Source organism: Myotis yumanensis, unplaced genomic scaffold (assembly GCF_028538775.1).
Source record: "Myotis yumanensis isolate MYYU_CA2020_CCGP unplaced genomic scaffold, mMyoYum1.0.hap1 SCAF_19, whole genome shotgun sequence".
NCBI lineage: Eukaryota > Metazoa > Chordata > Mammalia > Chiroptera > Vespertilionidae > Myotis > Myotis yumanensis.
The window spans coordinates 21,391,700-21,410,148 of record NW_027223770.1 but is presented as its reverse complement, the minus strand read 5'-3'; the positions used below and the strand labels follow the sequence as shown (position 1 = coordinate 21,410,148).

The 18,449-nt window shown below is 48.9% G+C and overlaps 1 protein-coding gene across 1 annotated transcript in view; it reads left to right on the top strand.

Annotated features, from left to right (window-relative positions):
* Positions 1-822: 822 nt before the first annotated feature.
* MYO1H (myosin IH) overlaps positions 823-18,449 on the top strand; it is a 33,154-nt gene continuing 15,527 nt past the window's right edge. Inside the window, exons 1-14 of the mRNA XM_070400203.1 lie at positions 823-981; positions 2,629-2,744; positions 4,201-4,399; positions 5,304-5,384; positions 7,661-7,840; positions 9,026-9,124; positions 10,181-10,294; positions 10,665-10,736; positions 11,801-11,920; positions 13,575-13,642; positions 14,237-14,342; positions 14,630-14,710; positions 16,428-16,519; positions 17,779-17,873. Coding sequence (XP_070256304.1) covers positions 856-981; positions 2,629-2,744; positions 4,201-4,399; positions 5,304-5,384; positions 7,661-7,840; positions 9,026-9,124; positions 10,181-10,294; positions 10,665-10,736; positions 11,801-11,920; positions 13,575-13,642; positions 14,237-14,342; positions 14,630-14,710; positions 16,428-16,519; positions 17,779-17,873 — 1,549 coding nt within the window. The 5' untranslated portion in view covers positions 823-855. The remainder of the gene's footprint in view (positions 982-2,628; positions 2,745-4,200; positions 4,400-5,303; positions 5,385-7,660; positions 7,841-9,025; positions 9,125-10,180; positions 10,295-10,664; positions 10,737-11,800; positions 11,921-13,574; positions 13,643-14,236; positions 14,343-14,629; positions 14,711-16,427; positions 16,520-17,778; positions 17,874-18,449) is intronic.

Here is an 18,449-nt window from a genome sequence, read left to right as displayed (position 1 = left end):
ACGCCAGCGTTCCTCTTTGATCGCCGGGCCCGTTCGGTGGCATCCATGGCCCTCGCGCCTTCTCCGGTTGATGGGAATTTGGATTGTTTACAGTTCGGGGCCGTGATGAATAACGTTCGTGTAAACCTTCGTGTTCGGGGCCTTTCTGTGAGCGCGTGTTTACACTCGTCTTATGTAAATACTCGGGGATGGGACTGCCGGATCAAAGGGGAGAGGCGCCGTGACTTCATTAGAAACTGCCAGACTTCTCCCCGAACGGATTCTATCCCTCTGCGTCTCGCTGACCCTGTTCGATGGAGCGTTTCGTCGGCTCCACGTCCTCGCCAACATCGGGTGTTGTCAGTCTCTTTTCTCTGAACCGTTCTGGTGGAGGCATCTCCCTGTGGTTTGCATTTGCATTTTCCTGATGGTTAAGGACGCTGAGCATTTTTCTAGGTGTTTCTTGACCATTTGTCTATCTCCCTTTGTGAAATGTCCATTCATGTTTTTTTTTGCCCAGTTTTTATTGAGCTTGACTCTTTATTATTGAACTGTAGGAGCCATTCTGTCATAGAGGCAGAAGGAGGATTAAATGGCAGGTGTTTAGTGCCTAACACAGTACACGCTCAGACCCCATCGGCTGCTGCTGTTAACTGCTGTTGCTGCTTTTATCATCACCCTCTTGTACCTCTCACCAGATGTGAACTCTTCATGAAGACGGCGTCATGCATGCTTGGCTCTCTACCATCCCCAGGGCCTAGGGTCTTGCTGTTCCCACATTAGACGGGCAGTAGGAATCGGAGACGAAATGGCAGCTGAGGCCTGTTGTGTTTCCTGCAGAAAGAAGAGGTGAGGCGGCGGCACATTCGCCTGCACATGGAAGGGGCGCTGACCGCCCGCGACAAGGTCGGGGTGCAGGATTTCGTGCTGTTGGACGCGCACACCAGCGAATCTGCTTTTCTGGACAATCTTCGCAAGCGTTTCCGGGAGAACCTCATCTATGTAACGTACCCCCTTTCTCAGCTGTTTTCCTCCTGCGGCGGCTCCCTCCCTGCCTTCGCAGCTCTGTCGACTGAGAGCAATATCACGCTGTTGGGTTAGCCGGAGCAGGGAGGTGCGGAGGGACCACTATCGGATGCCTTTTCATCCTTTGGGCTTAAGGCCTTTTGGGCGGCCAGCGATACACCCACCACTTAACCCACCCGTCTTAGCCTCAAAAGGGAATGTATGGGCCTATGTCACTGTAGGGTCTATGAATAGATCTAGGGTCTCAGTAATGTCTTAAGGACTCTTTCTCCCTCTTGCGGGATCTTTTCCACCTCTCTGGTTTCTTTTGGGTCGGTTTCCTTCTGGGGCAGCCTCTCAACAAGGTGACAAGTTGGCTGCTGACAGAACCATGCTGACATCCATTTAGAGTTGCTGAAAGCAAGTCTTCCCAGATACACAGATGTTGATTGGCTCTGATTGGCCTATTTTGGGTCACGTGCCTATCTCTGAACCAATCCCAATAGCTAGGAATGAGGAATATTCTGATGGGACAGAATATTTACCCAAGGCTACCCCTGGCGATGAGGAGTGAGGCCAGTGCCCCTCTGATCCTATGATATGCACTGAGAGCTGGGGCAGAGGGTCCCTCATAGGAATCTGTTGGACGAAGGGGAACTAGATACCAGGGAGGCATAAATAAGAGGGGGTCCACCACACCCCCTGAATCTCCAAGGGTCCAGTACTACTCAGGTTGGTCCTGTTGCTTCTAGTGGTGGCCAGTTGTTATTAAATTCTCCATTTATCACCCCACCCTAATTTGATTGGTCAAGTTTTCAGGTAAATCCTTTAAGCTTACCTTTATTCCTAATTATGTGCCAAGCAGTTTTAACTTAGTGGCTGTATTACAAATATAAGTACTTCCAACACTTGAATCCTAATAGAATCCAGTGTTGAAATCTTGGGGAGCTTTTGCCCAGTTTTAAATGGCTGGTGTGTTCGCTCACCCTGCTTTTGCCCGATGGTCAGAGAGACCGTGGTGAAACCTACGTCAGAGCGTGGTGTGCCCCTCTTAAAGTCATTCATTTTCCATAATGGCTCAGGGCAGGTATTTCATTCCAGCGGGGAGAGCGGCGTCTCCGCCATCCATTGCATTTGGAGTAAACCCCCCAATCCTTCATACGCTGTGTGACGTGAACTCGCTCCCTCTCCAACATCATCTCTTACCACCTTCCATTCTCCCCTCCATCCCTGGCCTCCGTGGCAGCCAACCCGCCACACTTCTTCCCCAACCCAGAACCCTTCCTGCTGACTTTTTTCATGACTTTGCTCCTCATCCTTCAAGTCTCAGCTCAGATGTCACCTCCTGGAGGAAGCCGGCCCTAAGCCCACCAGCTAAGGTGGCCTTCCTCAATCATTTGCTCTCATTACCCTATTTACACCGTTCTTACCACTCATCTCTGGTGGAAACAGCCTTGAGCCCTTGGCTCTTTATCTGCCCCTGTCCACCAAGCTCCATGACAACAGAGACCCCCACCTGTCTTGTTTATCACGTTCTAGCCCCAGCTCTGAATGAACGCACGGGGATCCCAGCACGTGACGGTCTTTTACGGTGGCCACTTGCACCCCGGGATGCCTCACTGGTGCTTTGGTCCATTCCTCTAGACATACATTGGCACCCTCCTCGTGTCCGTGAATCCGTACCAGGAGCTGGGCATCTACACCCTGAGCCAGATGGAGCTTTACCAAGGGGTCAATTTCTTTGAGCTGCCACCACATGTGTAAGTAGCCCTCGCCGGCTCATCAGTAGGAGTATTTTTCTACTTCTTTCCTCCTTCTCTTTCCCCCTCCTTTTCTCCCTTCTTCTCACCCACCCACCCATCCATCCATCCACCCACCCACCCACCTACCTGTGCATCCAAATCCTGGACACATACTCATTACGTTCTGTGTCTCACTCATTCTGTATCTGCTGCCTCGTAAAATAAATCTTTCAACACAGTAGAAAACATCAGCAGATCATTGTGGAATCTCAGCTTAAATACCATGAGAGGTGGAATCCTTTGAAAATGCTGAGAAATCTAAGAGTGGCTAGAGAGGCGTCTTCTCTGGGAAGTGGGTTGCTACTGCTCCATCTACTGGTGCCTGGGTGTCATGGCAGCTAAGGAGATTCTCCGTGGGCAGAAACTTAACCAAGGCTGCAGATCCCTAAGGCAAGCAGTTTCCTGTATGACTTGGGCTTTGCTAACTTTCTTAGTTCTCCTTCCTGGCTGATCTCCGGGCTAATATTTATGTCCTCCCTCCATTTTTCTTGGGGACTCGTTTTCTCACCTCCCAGGGCGCTTATAAACCTTTCCGCATCACTACCACCAATGGTTTCCGAAATAGCCAGCTTTCAAACTCGGCCACATGCAAAGATTATGGTCTTGGGAGATCTTCATGCTTTGGTTTCTGATCTTGGAGATAAATCCCTCATGAGAGTTTTAGCTGTTGTTGTAAAGGTATCACAAAGGTTTTAAAATCTTTTTAGTTTCCTGTCCCTACACTCTTTTAAAAATTTTTATTGATTACAGAGAGGAATGGGGGGGGGGGGGGGGAGAGAGAGGAGAGAGGAGAGAGGAGAGAGAGAGAGAGAGAGGAACATCAATGATGAGAGAGAATCATTGATCGGCTGCCTCCTGCATGCCCTACACTGGGGATCGAGCCCGCAATCCGGGCATGTGCCCTGACCAGGAACCAAACCGTGACCTCCTGGTTCATAGGTCGACGCTCAACCACTGAGCCACGCCGACCGGACTGTCCCTACATTCTTAGCAACCTAGGTTTTGAGAGAAAATGGGAGATCTTATTATATCTATTGAACTGTTTAATATTTAGACAAGTTGTTAATTTTCCCTACAACTCATAGCACATCTCTTGAGGGATATAATTTAGTATCTGGCTTAATTTTATAAGAAATGTTGATAGATTAAACAAAATAAATTTGTTAAATTATTTCTGTCACTGCTCAAATTCTTCACTTCACCTCGTGTACTATTTGAGCGTTGCCATCTAGTACGCTTCCCGTGTGATCAGGGAGTGGGTTGTGATGGGTTTGATCTCTGCCTGAGCTCGGTGTCCTTGTGCCTCGGCCTGGATGTGGCTGCCTGGAGGCAGGGTGCCTTGTGGGCGTCAGAACCAAGGGCAGCAGCGTGACAGCCACTTCCCGCTCCTTCCGCTTCTGTTCCACCTCCCCAGCTATGCCATAGCTGACAACGCTTACCGCATGATGTGCTCGGAGCTGACCAACCACCTCATCCTCATTTCTGGGGAGAGCGGGGCAGGGAAAACGGAGGCCTCCAAGAAGATCCTGCAGTATTTCGCAATGACCTGCCCCATGACCGACTCGCTAGAAATCGCCCGGGACAGACTGCTGCTCTCCAACCCGGTGCTGGAGGTAAGGAACCGTGGAGGCCCAATCAAGGCGAGTTCCCGGTAGGGCACTTAAGTAAGAAGAATCCCCGGAGTGGGTCAGTCAAAACGGGGAGGTAACAGTCTGGGAGTTAAGAAGCGGGGTGTCGGGTGGTATTGAGGTTAAGGGCATGATCTTGAAGTCCAGCGGGCATGATGGTAATCCCAGGGCAGCCACGCACCAGCAAGCTTCAGAAAGTCATTTCATGTTCTGGGGCCTGTTTTCCCATCTGTGTAATGGGTCTACTCATAGTACTTACCTCCTGGGAGGTTTTGAGGATTAAATGAGACGAGCGCATCAAAAGCACTCTGCAAAACCAAGGAGCACTAAAATGCTCGATTATTGATTTACATTTTTATTATTAAAATCATTTGGATGGTTATGTCTACTCTTGCAATTCACTGACTCGCTGGATAACTTTGAACAAGTTATTTTCTCCTGTGTTTTTGTTGCCCTTTGTGTAAAAAGATGCTGGAAGAGTTTTTCCAGTGGGCCTTTGGGCTGAATGATTTATCTTTAGGACATAAGAAGAAAGGGGTCTGGTTATGGGGGCCATGAACTGTTCCTTCTAGAACAGCAAGGGCCGAGGGTCCTATATTACACCTCTCCTGAGGCCATTTCTAATCTATTCCTGGATTGGATTCCAGGGAGAAGATATGCTTTCCCCCTTTTTCTGTTTAGGTCCAACCCTAGTAGTTGGCGTCCAATCCTCTGTAGTTAGCGGTTCCTTAGGAGATAGAGTACAGCTTTCACCCCTGGCTCCCCCTCCCTCCTGTTCTCATAACATGCATGTCCTTTGGGCTCAGGAACTGGATGCGCGTAGTGAGCTCAGAGGACAGTGAGTGGCAGTTCGGCTCAGCGCTCCCCTCTCCCCACTTTGTATTCCAAGGCCTTTGGAAATGCCAAAACGCTCCGGAATGACAACTCCAGCAGATTTGGGAAATACATGGACATACAGTTTGACTTTAAGGTACACTCCAGTTCCCATTACTGTTCCCGGGGACCCCTTCACTCACCAGCGGCGGAAACCCACCCCCAAGGCACCTTAAGGAAGGAGGGGCACTTATTGGCTCAAACAGCTGAGAACTCCAGGATTTGCACTTGTTTTAGGAAATGCAAATAAAGACTGCAGTGAGAGACCATCTAGAGCAGTGGTTCTCAACCTTGGCTGCACATGAGAATCACCTGGGAATCTTTTTAAAATCCTGATTTCTGGGCCTCATCCTCCGGAAATTCTGTTTCTTTGTTACTAATGTTGTGACCCCACCCCATAACAAAGAAACAGAATTTCAGGATTTTAAAAAGATTCCCAGGTGATTCTAATGTGCAGCCAAGGTTGAGAACCACTGCTCTAGATCAGGGGTCCTCAAACTTTTTAAACAGGGGGCCAGTTCACTGTCCCTCAGACGGTTGGAGGGCCGGACTATAGTTTAAAAAAAAAACTATGAACAAATTCCTATGCACACTGCACCTATCTTATTTTGAAGTAAAAAAACAAAACGGGAACAAATACAATATTTGTATTTGCCTGTGGCCCGCGGGCCGTAGTTTGAGGACCCCTGCTCTAGATGGTGGAAATGAAGATAATTCCAGGTGTTGGCAAAGATGTGGATCATTAACGGGTGGTGGTGGGGGGTATGTTAGCGTAACCCATTTGGAAAACGATATACAGGTGGGGCGAAAGTAGGTTTACAGTTGTGCAGATGGAAAATAATACAGTAATCTTTCTATATAAAAGCCTAAGCGACCATTACAACCAGTCGACTGGTTGCTGTGACGTGTACTGACCACCAGGGGGCAGATGCTCAATGCAGGAGCTGCCCCCCTGGTGGTCAGTGGGCTCCCACAGCCAACCTCCCATGGTCCCTTCCCCCCCTCCCCGCCCCCCCGGACTGAGTGAGATGGCCCCCATTGGCCCTGATTGCTGGCCAGGCCGAGGGACCCCCACCTATGCACGAATTAGTGCACTGGGCCTCTCGTCAGTTTGACTCAATAATACAAGAACAAACTCTGTTCTGCGTACTCACAACTGTTAACCTTCTCTCACCCCACCCTGTGTTATCTTGTGAGGTTGGATCTCAGGTGGAGACAGTCCACTCCTGCAGGTGTGCAAGCCCACAGAGCACTGCGCGTGAGGGGACCAACCCACATCTGGGGAGGGCTGACTGTCCGTGTACAGGAGAGTGGCTGGTGCAGTTGGGGGGTGTTCACACGATGAGGGGTTGTATGGCAGTGGGAGCAATAAGAAGCCCGACACAAAAATGGAATTATATTTTGGGTCTGGGTTCTTTCAGTCAACATTCTCTCCGTTCAGTTCAGTCATGCGGCTGCATGTGGCGGCGGTTCATTTTTCAGGTGTGTGACCTGGTTGCCATTTTTCTGTTCTCCTTTTAATGGACATTTGGGGCTATTGCAGACTGTGCTCCGAACATCCGTGCGCATGTCTCTCAGTAGACACAAGCGTTCATTCATGTTGGGCCTGTCCCCGGAAGTGGTACATGTGCGGTAATGATTGACACTTCCCGCTGCTCCCTGCCCCGGCCAACGTGTGGGATGTCGGTCCTTTCTGTTTTTGGCATTCCGGTGGGGTTAGTGCTTTCTCACTGTGACTTACGTTTGTATCTTCCTGATTATTCATGAAGTTTTGGTCATTGTTGAAGGCTTTTGCCCATTTTTAATCGGGCTGTGTTTTTTCTTATTGATTTGGAAGAGTTCTAGATATGTTCTGGGATACAAATCCTTTATGGGACCAATTATTAAAAAATCATTATTAAGACAGTGTGATATTGGCACAAGGATACACAAACAGGCCAATGGGCCAGAATAGAGTCCAGAAAGATCCCCACGTATAGGTCACTGATTTAATGACAAAAGCACCACACTGATTCAGGGGGGACAGGGCTGTCTTTTTGACAAAGGTTGCAGATCAATTGGAAATCCAGATGGCCTTTGACCCCCTTCCTCACTTCATATACAGAAATTACATAGTCGTCGATTATAGTCCTAAACATGAACGGCAGACCAATCACACTTCCGGACAGAAACATAGAAACATCTTCATGACCTTGGGGGAGGCAAGATTCCTTTTAGACAGAGCCCGACGGGAAACACCAGTCATGGGAGACGGATAGATCCGACTTCATTCTGCTTCAGAATTTCTCTTCTCAGAAAATACCCATAGAGGGTGGCTTGGTTACTGCTGTCATTGCTGCATTTTTAAATTTTATTTGTGGTCCTGTTTTGAAGGGCATTCCCATCGGCGGGCACATCATCGGTTACTTGATAGAAAAGTCTCGAGTTGTCTATCAGAACCACGGCGAGCGGAACTTCCACATCTTCTACCAGCTGCTGGAGGGCGGCGAGGAGCAGCTGCTGGCCTACCTGGGGCTGGAGCGAGACCCCCAGCTGTACAGATACCTGGCCCAGGTGGGGAGCCGGCACCCGGCTTCGGTGGCCCTACAGAGGGGGGGACGGGGTGTCTGTGGGCCCCTCAATGGGGTGTTCCCAAGTTCCCAAGAACTTTCTCAGACCATTCTGCAGGCAGCCCAGCGACTGTTCTTCACACTTTGGCCCCAGCGTGGCTCAGTGGTTGAGCGTCGAGCTATGAACCAGGAGGTCAGGGTTCAATTCCTAGTCAGGGCACATGCCCGGGTGGTGGGCTCCATCCCGGTGTGGGGCCTGCAGGAGGCAGCTGATCAATGATTCTCTCCATCATTAATGTTTCCATCTCTCACTCCCTCTCCCTTCCTCTCTGAAATAAATAAAAAACATGTATTTTTAAAATTTTTTTAAATAAAAGCCCTCATCTAGGCTGTTTTTTCTTTAAATTGTGACACTGGTCGATCTGTGACTTATTTAAAAGACAGCTTCTCGAGTGAGTGAGACACGACTTGTCACGCTTCTGCTGGTGACCGTGTTTGCACGACTGTGTTTCTCTCTAAAGGCCCAACGGTTCTTTCCACGAGGGAGGGCCTCCTGCCGTCACGGCTTGGCTGGCGGTTGCTAAGCGTGTCCGGATTGTTTTCTGAATTTCACTGTCATGTCCCCCTACACTTCAGGTGTTTATTGAGATGTGTCTTCAATTTTTTTAAAAATATATTTTATTGATTTTTTACAGAGAGGAAGGAAGAGGGATAGAGAGTTAGAAACATCAATGAGAGAGAAACATGGATCAGCTGCCTCCTGCACATCCCCCACTGGGGATGTGCCCGCAACTGAGGTACATGCCCTTGACCAGAATCGAACCTGGGACCCTTGAGTCCGCAGGCCGACGCTCTATCCACTGAGCCAAACCGGTCAGGGCTATCTTCAATTTTTTTAAGCAAAAATAGCCAGAAGACCCCTTTTAAAAAACACACAAAAGGAAATACCACGAGTATGTGACTTTGGAAGTTTTCCCCGGGTGGAGATTTTGAACTAAACTTCCACGTACATCGGAATAGAGCAGCAGCTGGCAGGTCACCCGGTGCTGGGTGATTGGGGGGACAGTCACGGTTCAGAACGTCCTATAGACCTGGCGCTCTCATGCTTGTGGAGAAAAGCATTCTGGGGTAGGAGCTATTCACTGTCCGTGTACAAGTGCCATTACGCAACCCAACTCTGTGTCAGCAGGCTCATGGCGCCAACGAGTCGTCTATGAATGACAGGAACGACTGGAAAACCGTCTCCAATGCCTTTGCCGTCATCGATTTCACTGAAGACGACCTGGAGGTGCGGGCATGCGCCCTGGGAGCCTGGAGCTGAGGGGACAGTCCTGGTGACTGCCTGGGCGGGCGGTCAGATTCAGCCAACAGGAAAGCAGGACGCCTAGTTATATCTTAATTTTAAGTAAATGATGACTATTTATTTGCTTGTATATTTTAAAAATCCTCACCCAAGGATATGTTTATTGACTTTAGAGAGAGGAGAGGGGGAGAGAGAGAGAGAGAGAGAGAGAGAGAGGGAGAGAAAGAAAGAGAGAGAGGAACATCATTGGGTCACCTCTTGTACGTGACCCGCCTGCAGACCGAACCCGCAGCCTTTGGTATACGGGATGATGCTCCAACCAGCTGAGCCACCCGGCCAAGGCGAGGACTCGTTTTGTCGGTATAAGTGTATCCCAACTGCGCACGGGACTGGCTGACACCCGAACATTCGTCATTGCTCATGGGGGAGTCACATGTTGACGGGGGCTCTGCGTGTTGCTGGTAGCCCTGCGTTTTCCCGCCTGTTGTGGGAAAAGAGGGGGTGATGTTTCTCCTTCCCTCAAGTACCATCGCAAACATTTAGATCTTGGGACTCTTGTAGATAATGAATCCCCATCGAATTATTTATTTACTCTTGTATTTCGAAACAAACGGACAACTTGTAGGATTTGTAAACAACATTTTTATATCTTTGGGTCTTTTTTTGTATGGCTAAACTATTGATATTTCTAGGGCCAGAATAGGATTCCAACATATCTATGTATCGGGGACCATGGCGTTTGAATGTTAAATGGTTTATTGCGGGGGGGGGGGGGATGTAAAAATGCGGGTGTCCTGGGCAGGAGATGGAGTGGGACATCTTCCCCACCCACCCCTGAGGATGGAGGTTGGGGGTGGCTCTTCCCCACCCCACCCTAGTACCTGGAGTGACTCAGAGGCCCGGGTCTGGGGAAGGAAGGACCTGTGAGCTCAGGACCGGAAGTCGGGGTGGTTGTCCCTGGGTGCCTCCCCTGATGACATGTATCGATCAGGCGGCTGCGGCTTCTCTCCTTATCCTCCTCACCACCTCCCACGTTCCTAGAATCTCTTTGGAATCATTGCCAGCATCCTGCACCTGGGGAACGTCTGCTTTAGAGAGAACCACCAGGGCTGTGCCACCATTCCAGTCATCAACGAGATCAAGTGGATCGCCAAGGTGATGCTTGTCTTCAGAGATGGGGATGCGGGTGGGGGGGAATGTGTGGGAGGGGGTGGGGGTGCGGGGGGAGCGAGGCAGCTGGATGCCCACGTTTCAGTGGCTGACACCATGTTCTTGCAGCTGATGCTGGTTAGGAGGTGTGAGCGTGCAGGGGTGGCGGGGGGGCGAGGGTGGCGGTAGGCGAGGGTGGCTGAGGACGAGGGTAAAAGCCAGTTGGTTGGGAGATCTAACGTGGTCTGTTTTGCATTAAAGCTCAGTTATCACTCGGGGCAGGTAACCCTGAGCCTGGAAACTCCTCGAACTCTTCCTAAGCTGTGAGTCAGCTCAGGTCACTGAATGGCTTTCATCTTGGTTTCCATTTATTCAGCTCCTGGGGGTCCAGCCATCGGCCCTGCTGGAAGCTCTCACCCACAGGAAGATTGAAGCCCAAACCGAGGAGGTAACGACGGCTCTGGGTGGGACACGCCTGTTCTCTCCTCCGCTGCAGCCGAGGGTGGTGGCCCCCAGCCCTGCCCACCAGGTCCAGCCTGACCCAGCTCCTGCCAGCGTCTCCTGCCTTAACTTCTCCCCCCAACATCACACGGTCGTCAGCTCGCTCTCCACGCCTCACCGTCTCCGTGCCTTCCCTCCACTGGGTCCTTGCACATGCTGTTCCCTCTGCTGGAACACCCTTCCCTGTGTTTCCTCTGGTTGACTCCTGCTCCTTCAGTTCCCAGGTCACTTCCTGCTCATGTCCCCCCTGCCCTACGGCAGTGGGTGCATCTCCTTAGAGCACTTGTCACTCTCAGCTTGAGAACAACATGACTTCTTTGTGTGACTTATTTTTTTAAATATATATTTTTTTTATTGAGAGAGAGGAAGGGAGAGGGATGGAGAGAGAGAAACATTGATGAGAGAGGAACATCATCAATTGGCTGCCTCCTGCAGGCCCCCGACTGGGGATCAAGCCCGCAATCCAGGCATGTGTCCTGACTGGGAATTGAACGGGCAACCCCATGGTTCCTGTGTTGATGCTAACTGCTGGGCCACACCAGCTGGGCTGTGTGACTTATTGACTGTGCCCCGCTCCCCAAATGTGAGTCCGGCCCACAAAGGCTGGCCCTGTTTGTCTTGGTCATGGGCTTATCTCATGAGCTCAGCGCGGTGCCTGCCACTCCAGCAATAGCTGCTCGGTGCAGGACCCGGGGGGGTAGCATCCTTCCTGGGGTCATCATTTAAGGCTAATTTGAGCCCTGGCTGTGGCTCAGTTGGTTGGGTGTCATCCTGTGGACCAAAAGGTTGCCAGTTCGATTCCCCATCAGGGCACATGCCAGGGTTGCGGGCTTGATCCCCAGTAGGGGGCGTGCAGGAGGCAGCTGATCAATGTTTCACTCTCACATCGACATTTCTCTCTTTCTCTCCTTTCCTCTCTCTAAAAATCCATTAAAAATATTTTTTTTAAAGGCTACTTTGAAAACTCCAGGGACTTTTTTTTTTTTAACCTTATGCCACTGTTGTTCTCAGGTGATCTGCCCACTGACGCTAGAAAACTCTGTCTACGCCAGGGACGCGATGGCGAAGGCCGTCTATGGGCGCACATTCACGTGGCTGGTGAACAAAATCAACTCCTCCTTAGTGAACAAGGTCAGTCCCCACGGGTTGGATGGCTTGTTCTCACGAACATGGTGATGTTTTATAATTTACACCATTGCCCGGCTGGCATGGCTCGGTGGTTGAGCGTTGACCTATGAACCAGGAGGTCATAGTTTGATTCCTGGTCAGGGCACATGACCGGGTTGTGGTCTCCATCCCCAGTGTGGGGCGTGCAGGAGGCAGCCGAACAATGATTCTCTCTCATCACTGATATTTCTCTCTCTCTCGCTCTCCCTCTCCCTTCCTGTCTGAAATCAATAAAAAATATTAAAAAAAATAATTTACACTGTTACTCTAAACAATTTGTGAGAATTAACCATAAGCTCCTGATGGGTAGGGACAGTATCTCCTCACACCTACATTCCCAGCACCGAGCACACAGTAGGTTCCCTTTCTCATACCTACATTCCCAGCACCGAGCACACAGTAGGTTCCCTAAAGTGCCTGCTGAATGATTCTCTCAGTGTGTCCCAAAGTACAGGACGCAGAGCATATGAAGCATGCCGGATGCTTGAAGTATATACAGAAACGTTTAATCTCAACAGTAGCATATTTAGTGTGTATCAGAGAAAAATACGACGACTCCTTTGAACTCACCCACTGATCACATTTCCTTTTAAAGTGGAATTTAAATGAAAAGGGGGTTTACTCAAAGCTAGAAATGAAGGAAATGATACGCGAAGTCAAGGTATGTGGATGGGGTGGAACTCATGGAGGTTAAGGCTGTGAAGGGCAGATTTGGGAGACATCAGCTTGGTACAGGCCTACCTCAGAGAGACTGAGGGCTCATTCTAGACGGCAGTAAAGCGAGTATCGCGATAAAGCCAGTTATATCTCTTTGGGGGGGGGAGGGTCTTTCCTTCAATTTGTAACAACGCAACATCTGGGAAGTGCAGTAAAGCTAGGCACGATAACCTGAAGTATGCCTGCACACCATTCAGAATGTTCAATTGTGTCCCTAAAAAATAGGCATGTTCTCTCTCACTATCCATCCTTGCCCAATAACACTTGGCTCTCTATTTAAAATGACATCTGTACCACCTGTCTTTTCCCTGGATAGATGTCTCCTTGGTTGTCTGTCTATAACAGTGATGGCGAGCCTATGACACGCGTGTCAGGGGTGACACGCAAACTCATTTTTTTGGTTGATTTTTCTTTGTTAAATGGCATTTAAATATATAAAATAAATATCAAAAATATAAATCTTTGTTTTACTATGGTTGCAAATATCAAAAAATTTCCATATGTGACACGGCACCAGAGTTAAGTTAGGGTTTTTCAAAATGCTGACACGCCGAGCTCAAAAGGTTCGCCATCACTGGTCTATAAGGCTCCTTCCCTCCTTCCCTCCCTCCCTTTTTTCCTTCCAGATCAAATGTGGGCTTGGGAGTCAAGTTGGAGAGGGTTAAGCAAGACAGTGAATCAGGAGGGGAGGCGTCCCTGCCCGGGTGATGGGTGGGAAGTGGACAGGCCGCAGGTGGGAGTGAGCTGGGAAATGTTTCCACCCGGAGCTGCTTCTGGGAGCCTCTGCTGGAGAGAGAAGGCATGAGCTTTGTGGCCACAGCTCCGCTTTGGGGGCAGCCACTGGGATTTGAGCGTCTCGGCGTGAAAGGCCTAAAGATGAACGGCGTGCTCTCTTGACTAGGAGTTCACCAAGAAAACCGTGATCGGGTTGCTGGACATCTACGGGTTCGAGGTCTTCGACAAGAACGGGTGAGGCCCTCGGTGCATCTTTCAGGTCTGAGTCTGGCTTCAGGCCTCGCTACTGTGATGGGAGTTGATTTCCTCGTTCCCAGAAATTCTCCAGATTTGCATAGACTGGCGGTTCTAGCGGTGGAATAACCATGGAAAAGGGAATTGTCTTCCAGCTCGACTCTTGTGGTCTGCTCACTAGAGTATTTGATTAATAAGGATTTTGATCTTTCTGTATTAGAAAGCATCCTTAAAAATAAGGGAATACAATAAAACTGAAAGCAACAAATGAAGGAACAAAACCAACAAACAAACTTATGGACACAGACACAGTGTGGTTGTTACCAGAGGGGAAGGGGGTGGGGGGGGGGGGCGGGTGGAGATGAAGAGGGAAAAGAGCGGCAAATACATGGTGACTGAAGGAGACCAGACTTTGGGGGGTGAACACACAACGCAATACACAGATGATGTGTTATATATTGTATACTTGAAACATATAATTATGAACCAGTGTTACTCCAATAAATTTAACTTTTTTTAAAAAAAGTAAATACAACTTAAAAAAAAATTGGCCTACGTGCATAGCTTTAGTTTTTAAACCTTTTGCATCTCTAGTTTTGAACAGTTCTGTATAAATTACTGCAACGAGAAGCTCCAGCAGCTCTTAATCGAGAGAACCCTAAAGGCGGAACAGGCAGAATATGAAATGGAAGGCATAGAGGTAAACGTCTTGGGGTTTTCTTCCCATTTGATAACCTTGTGAGAGGCATTTCCTTGAGACGCAGGATTTCATTGGCGATTTCCCCTGATTAGTACTGAGAATTATTCTGTACTCCTGCTCTGCCTATTTCCCAGGAAGTTATTTTGATATTCAGAAAGGATTATTATTTTTTAATGTTAGAGATACAAATCGATTTTTGAAAAAAATGTCGGAAAACCCGTTTAAAAGAAATACATCTTCTGCTCATCCAAATCCTCCATGGAGAATTCTTTCCTCTGTCATTTCAGTGGGAGCCGATTCAGTATTTCAACAACAAGATCATCTGTGACTTGGTTGAAGAAAGACACAAAGGAATCATCTCCATCCTGGTGAGACAATTACCACTGACTTAGAGCTTATTCACCCGGTGTTTACAACGCACACAAGGACTTGTATCCTCTTGAAACGGGTACAGTGATAACAGCACTTACCTCCGAGAGGAGTTGGAAGGACACATTTAGTGAGATGATGTAGGCAGAGGGCTCAGAGCCATGCCTGTTCCATGGTGAACATTCAGGCTTCATTCATTCATTCATTCATTCGACAAACACTCATCGGACGCTTGCTTTGGGCCAGGATTGTGCCCTGTGCTTTGGGACACAGCAGTGGAAAACCAGTGGAGGCTCTGGATTCTGGCAGGGAGAGCCTGACAACAAACAGGTTAATGGGCAACATGTGTAGATGGTGCAATGGAGAAAGAGGACGAGATGAGATGTGCTGGGGAGGGCAGCTCCATTTTAGATCATTGGTGGTTCAGGAAGGACTCACTGAGAAGGTGACATCTGAGCAAAGACCCGAAGGAGGTGAGGGCACCAGCCATGGGGACATCTGGGGAAGCATGGGCTGACGTACTCGAGTGTCTGTACATTCAATGCTCAGAGGGATTGCTAGACCAGTATGTTAAGGTATTTGAGGCCCTAGCCAGTTTGGCTCAGTGGATAGAGTGTCGACCCGTGGACTGAAGAGTCCTGGGTTCGATTCTGGTCACGGGCATGTACCTCAGTTGCAGGCTCAATGCCAAGCCCGGTCTGGGCATGTATTGGAGGCGACCAGTTGATGCGTCTCTCTCATCCAAGTTTCTCTCTTTCTGAATCTCCCCCTCCCTTCCATTCTCTCTAAAAATCAATGGAAAAAAATATCCTCAGGTGAGGATTAACAACAAAAGATATTTTAGTAAAAAGTACTTACTCCCATTGGTTCTCCATAAATGAGATCAGCATAAAAATGCTACTTAATGAGCGTTGTCTCACCAACCGTAACCAGGTTCTTTTTGTTGTTACTGTTGTCTTAATAAAAGCTACATGGTTGATTCATCTTTAATTAAAAAAAATATGTTATTTATTTTTAGAGAGAGAGAGGAAGGGAGAGGGATAAAGAGATAGAAACATCAATGAGAGAGGAATGTCATCATCCATCAGCTGCCTCCTCCACGTCCCCTACTGGGGATGGAGCCTGCAACCTGGGCATGTGCCCTGACTGGGGATTGAACCGGCAACCTCTTGGCTCCTGGGTTGACTCTCAACTGCTGAGCCACACCAGCCAGGCTCATCGTTATTTTTTAAAAGATGGTCAGTGAAATGTTATCGCTGTGGAGGACCCAGAATAGAAAACAGAAAGGCAGAGCTCGAGAAATAGGAGACGTTAGGCCCAAGTGGTTTATAGTTTGCTTCCCATGAGGCTTTGCTCCGAGTAAAGGGGGATCTGTATGTTCCTTGCCAGAGATGCGTAGTTAAGGGAAAAAAATGAGGTTGCGTGTGTAAGCAAGCTGGGCACGGAAGCTGTGGGGTGTCCTGGGATATGCCTCAGCTCGGGGGGTGGCAGAGCTGCTTTCTCATGGAATTTCCAGCCTCTCTGGTTCCGTGGTTCTCTTGAAAAAAATCTGAGAACATGTGATGGGTTAGGCCCCCTCCCTGGAAACGTTCCCCTGAACTTGAGTGAGATGACCGCATGTGAGTGCAGGACATTGCCAGAGCTGGTGAGCGTGTTAAAACTTGGACGTGGTCGAGTGTGTTGCTGTGGCTTGAGGCTTCTCTTCTTCGTTTGAAGGATGAAGAATGTATCCGCCCTGGTCCTGCTTCTGACTTGAGTTTCCTGGAGAAGTTGGAAGAGAAAGTGGGGAAGCATGCGCACTTCCAAACGTAGGTATTGCATGTGATGAGCTGTTGCATCGTTGCAGGGCACATCCATCTTCTTGGGGAGGTGGGCGGTGCTCCCCAAGAGTACAGCTACGTCTTCGTAGTAGAAATCCCGTTAGGATGCACCCAGTCATATTCAGCAGGCCTTCAGGTAACGTTGTTTCATTATAAGGTTGATGAGATGCTGTAGGAACTTGACTCTTATTTACATCAAACAGCTTATGGTAAAAGTGGTTTTATTCTATGTTCTTTTGCCACCGTTCCAAGAACATATTGACTATGTTAAGTGAGGACTTGCTGTATATGCATCCTTTTTGTTAGTAAAAAAATCAAACTCGAATTCTATGTAAAAAAATTTTTAATTGATTTTAGAGAGGAAAGGGGGGGGGAGAGAGAAACATCAATGATGAGAGAGAATCATTGATTGGCTGCCTCCTGTCTTTGACCGGAATCGAACCCAGGACCCTTCAGTCCACAGGCCGATGTTCTATCCACTGAGCCAAACCAACACTCTTGCATCTGTGTTTCCCATTCTACAAGGTGGGGATGTTAATATACCTACCTTCTAGAATTATAAATGACTGTATAAGTCATCTGGTGCAATTTCTGGCCATAGTAAGGATTCCATAAATGGTAGTGGCTTTATCAAACCTCTTATAGAATGTTAAAATGATATGTAAAATGAATTGGATAACTAAATGAATCAAGAATGGAAAAATAAATTGTGGTATAATCACATAGGGAATGAAATACAGCCGTTAGAATGAACAGTCTATAACTTCATGAAAGGAAGATTGTTGAGCTATATACACTTAGGATATGTGTGTGTGTATATACACGTCAAGAAAAAGTTACTTAAAAATTATGAATCACCACAATCTGAAAAATGCTATTTCTTGAGTATTTTAATCTCTCAACATCATAAAAATGTAAGGTGGTAAAATCGTTTCTTAGTTGTCACCCGGAAAATGGAAGTGACTTCATTGTAAAAGTAACTGTTTCTGCGGTTCACGCACGTTTTTTATTCCTCAGTGTGTGTGGGAAGGGAGGGTCTCCTGTTAGCCCTTGGTCTCCACCAGGATGAAACAGGCAGCAGGGTTTCCTGGGAACTGCCCCCGGTGGTCAGCTCTCCCTGCTGGCCTTCAGTTGGCTGTCAGGTCCCGAGCACCGTCAGAGGCCTCTCTCCCTCTGCTTTGTACTTTGGTGCATTTGCTGCCATGATGAGAAAGGCTCAGCTTGTGTCTGTGTCCACCTCGCTGCAGCCGGAAGCTGGCGGGTCCAAAGGGCCGCAAGAGGATTGGCTGGATGGAGTTCCGACTGTTCCACTACGCGGGGGAGGTCACCTACTGCACCAAAGGTGGGTGCCCCGGGCACAGGCCACAGCCAGGCAGGGCCTCCGCATCCTCTGGGGAAAGGCTGCACGTCCCTCCCAGGCGCTCCCTCGCCTAAGGCATAGTCTCCCCTGGAACTCAGTGCCCCCTCCATTGTCTCAATGCCATTCACTGGTGTGGTGTTCTTTACTAACAATTGCTCAGTGTGAAGGCTGTGCCTTCCCGGGTACCATGCTTAGTGTGAAGGCTGGGCCTTCCCGGGTACGATGCTCAGTGTGAAGGCTGTGCATTCCCATGTACGATGCTTAGTGTGAAGGCTGTACATTCCCGGGTACGATGCTCAGTGTGAAGGCTGTGCCTTCCCGGGTACGATGCTCAGTGTGAAGGCTGTACATTCCCGGGTACGATGCTCAGTGTGAAGGCTGTACATTCCCGGGTACGATGCTCAGTGTGAAGGCTGTGCCTTCCCGGGTACGATGCTCAGTGTGAAGGCTGTGCCTTCCCGGGTACGATGCTCAGTGTGAAGGCTGTGCCTTCCCGGGTACGATGCTCAGTGTGAAGGCTGTGCCTTCCCGGGTACGATGCTCAGTGTGAAGGCTGTG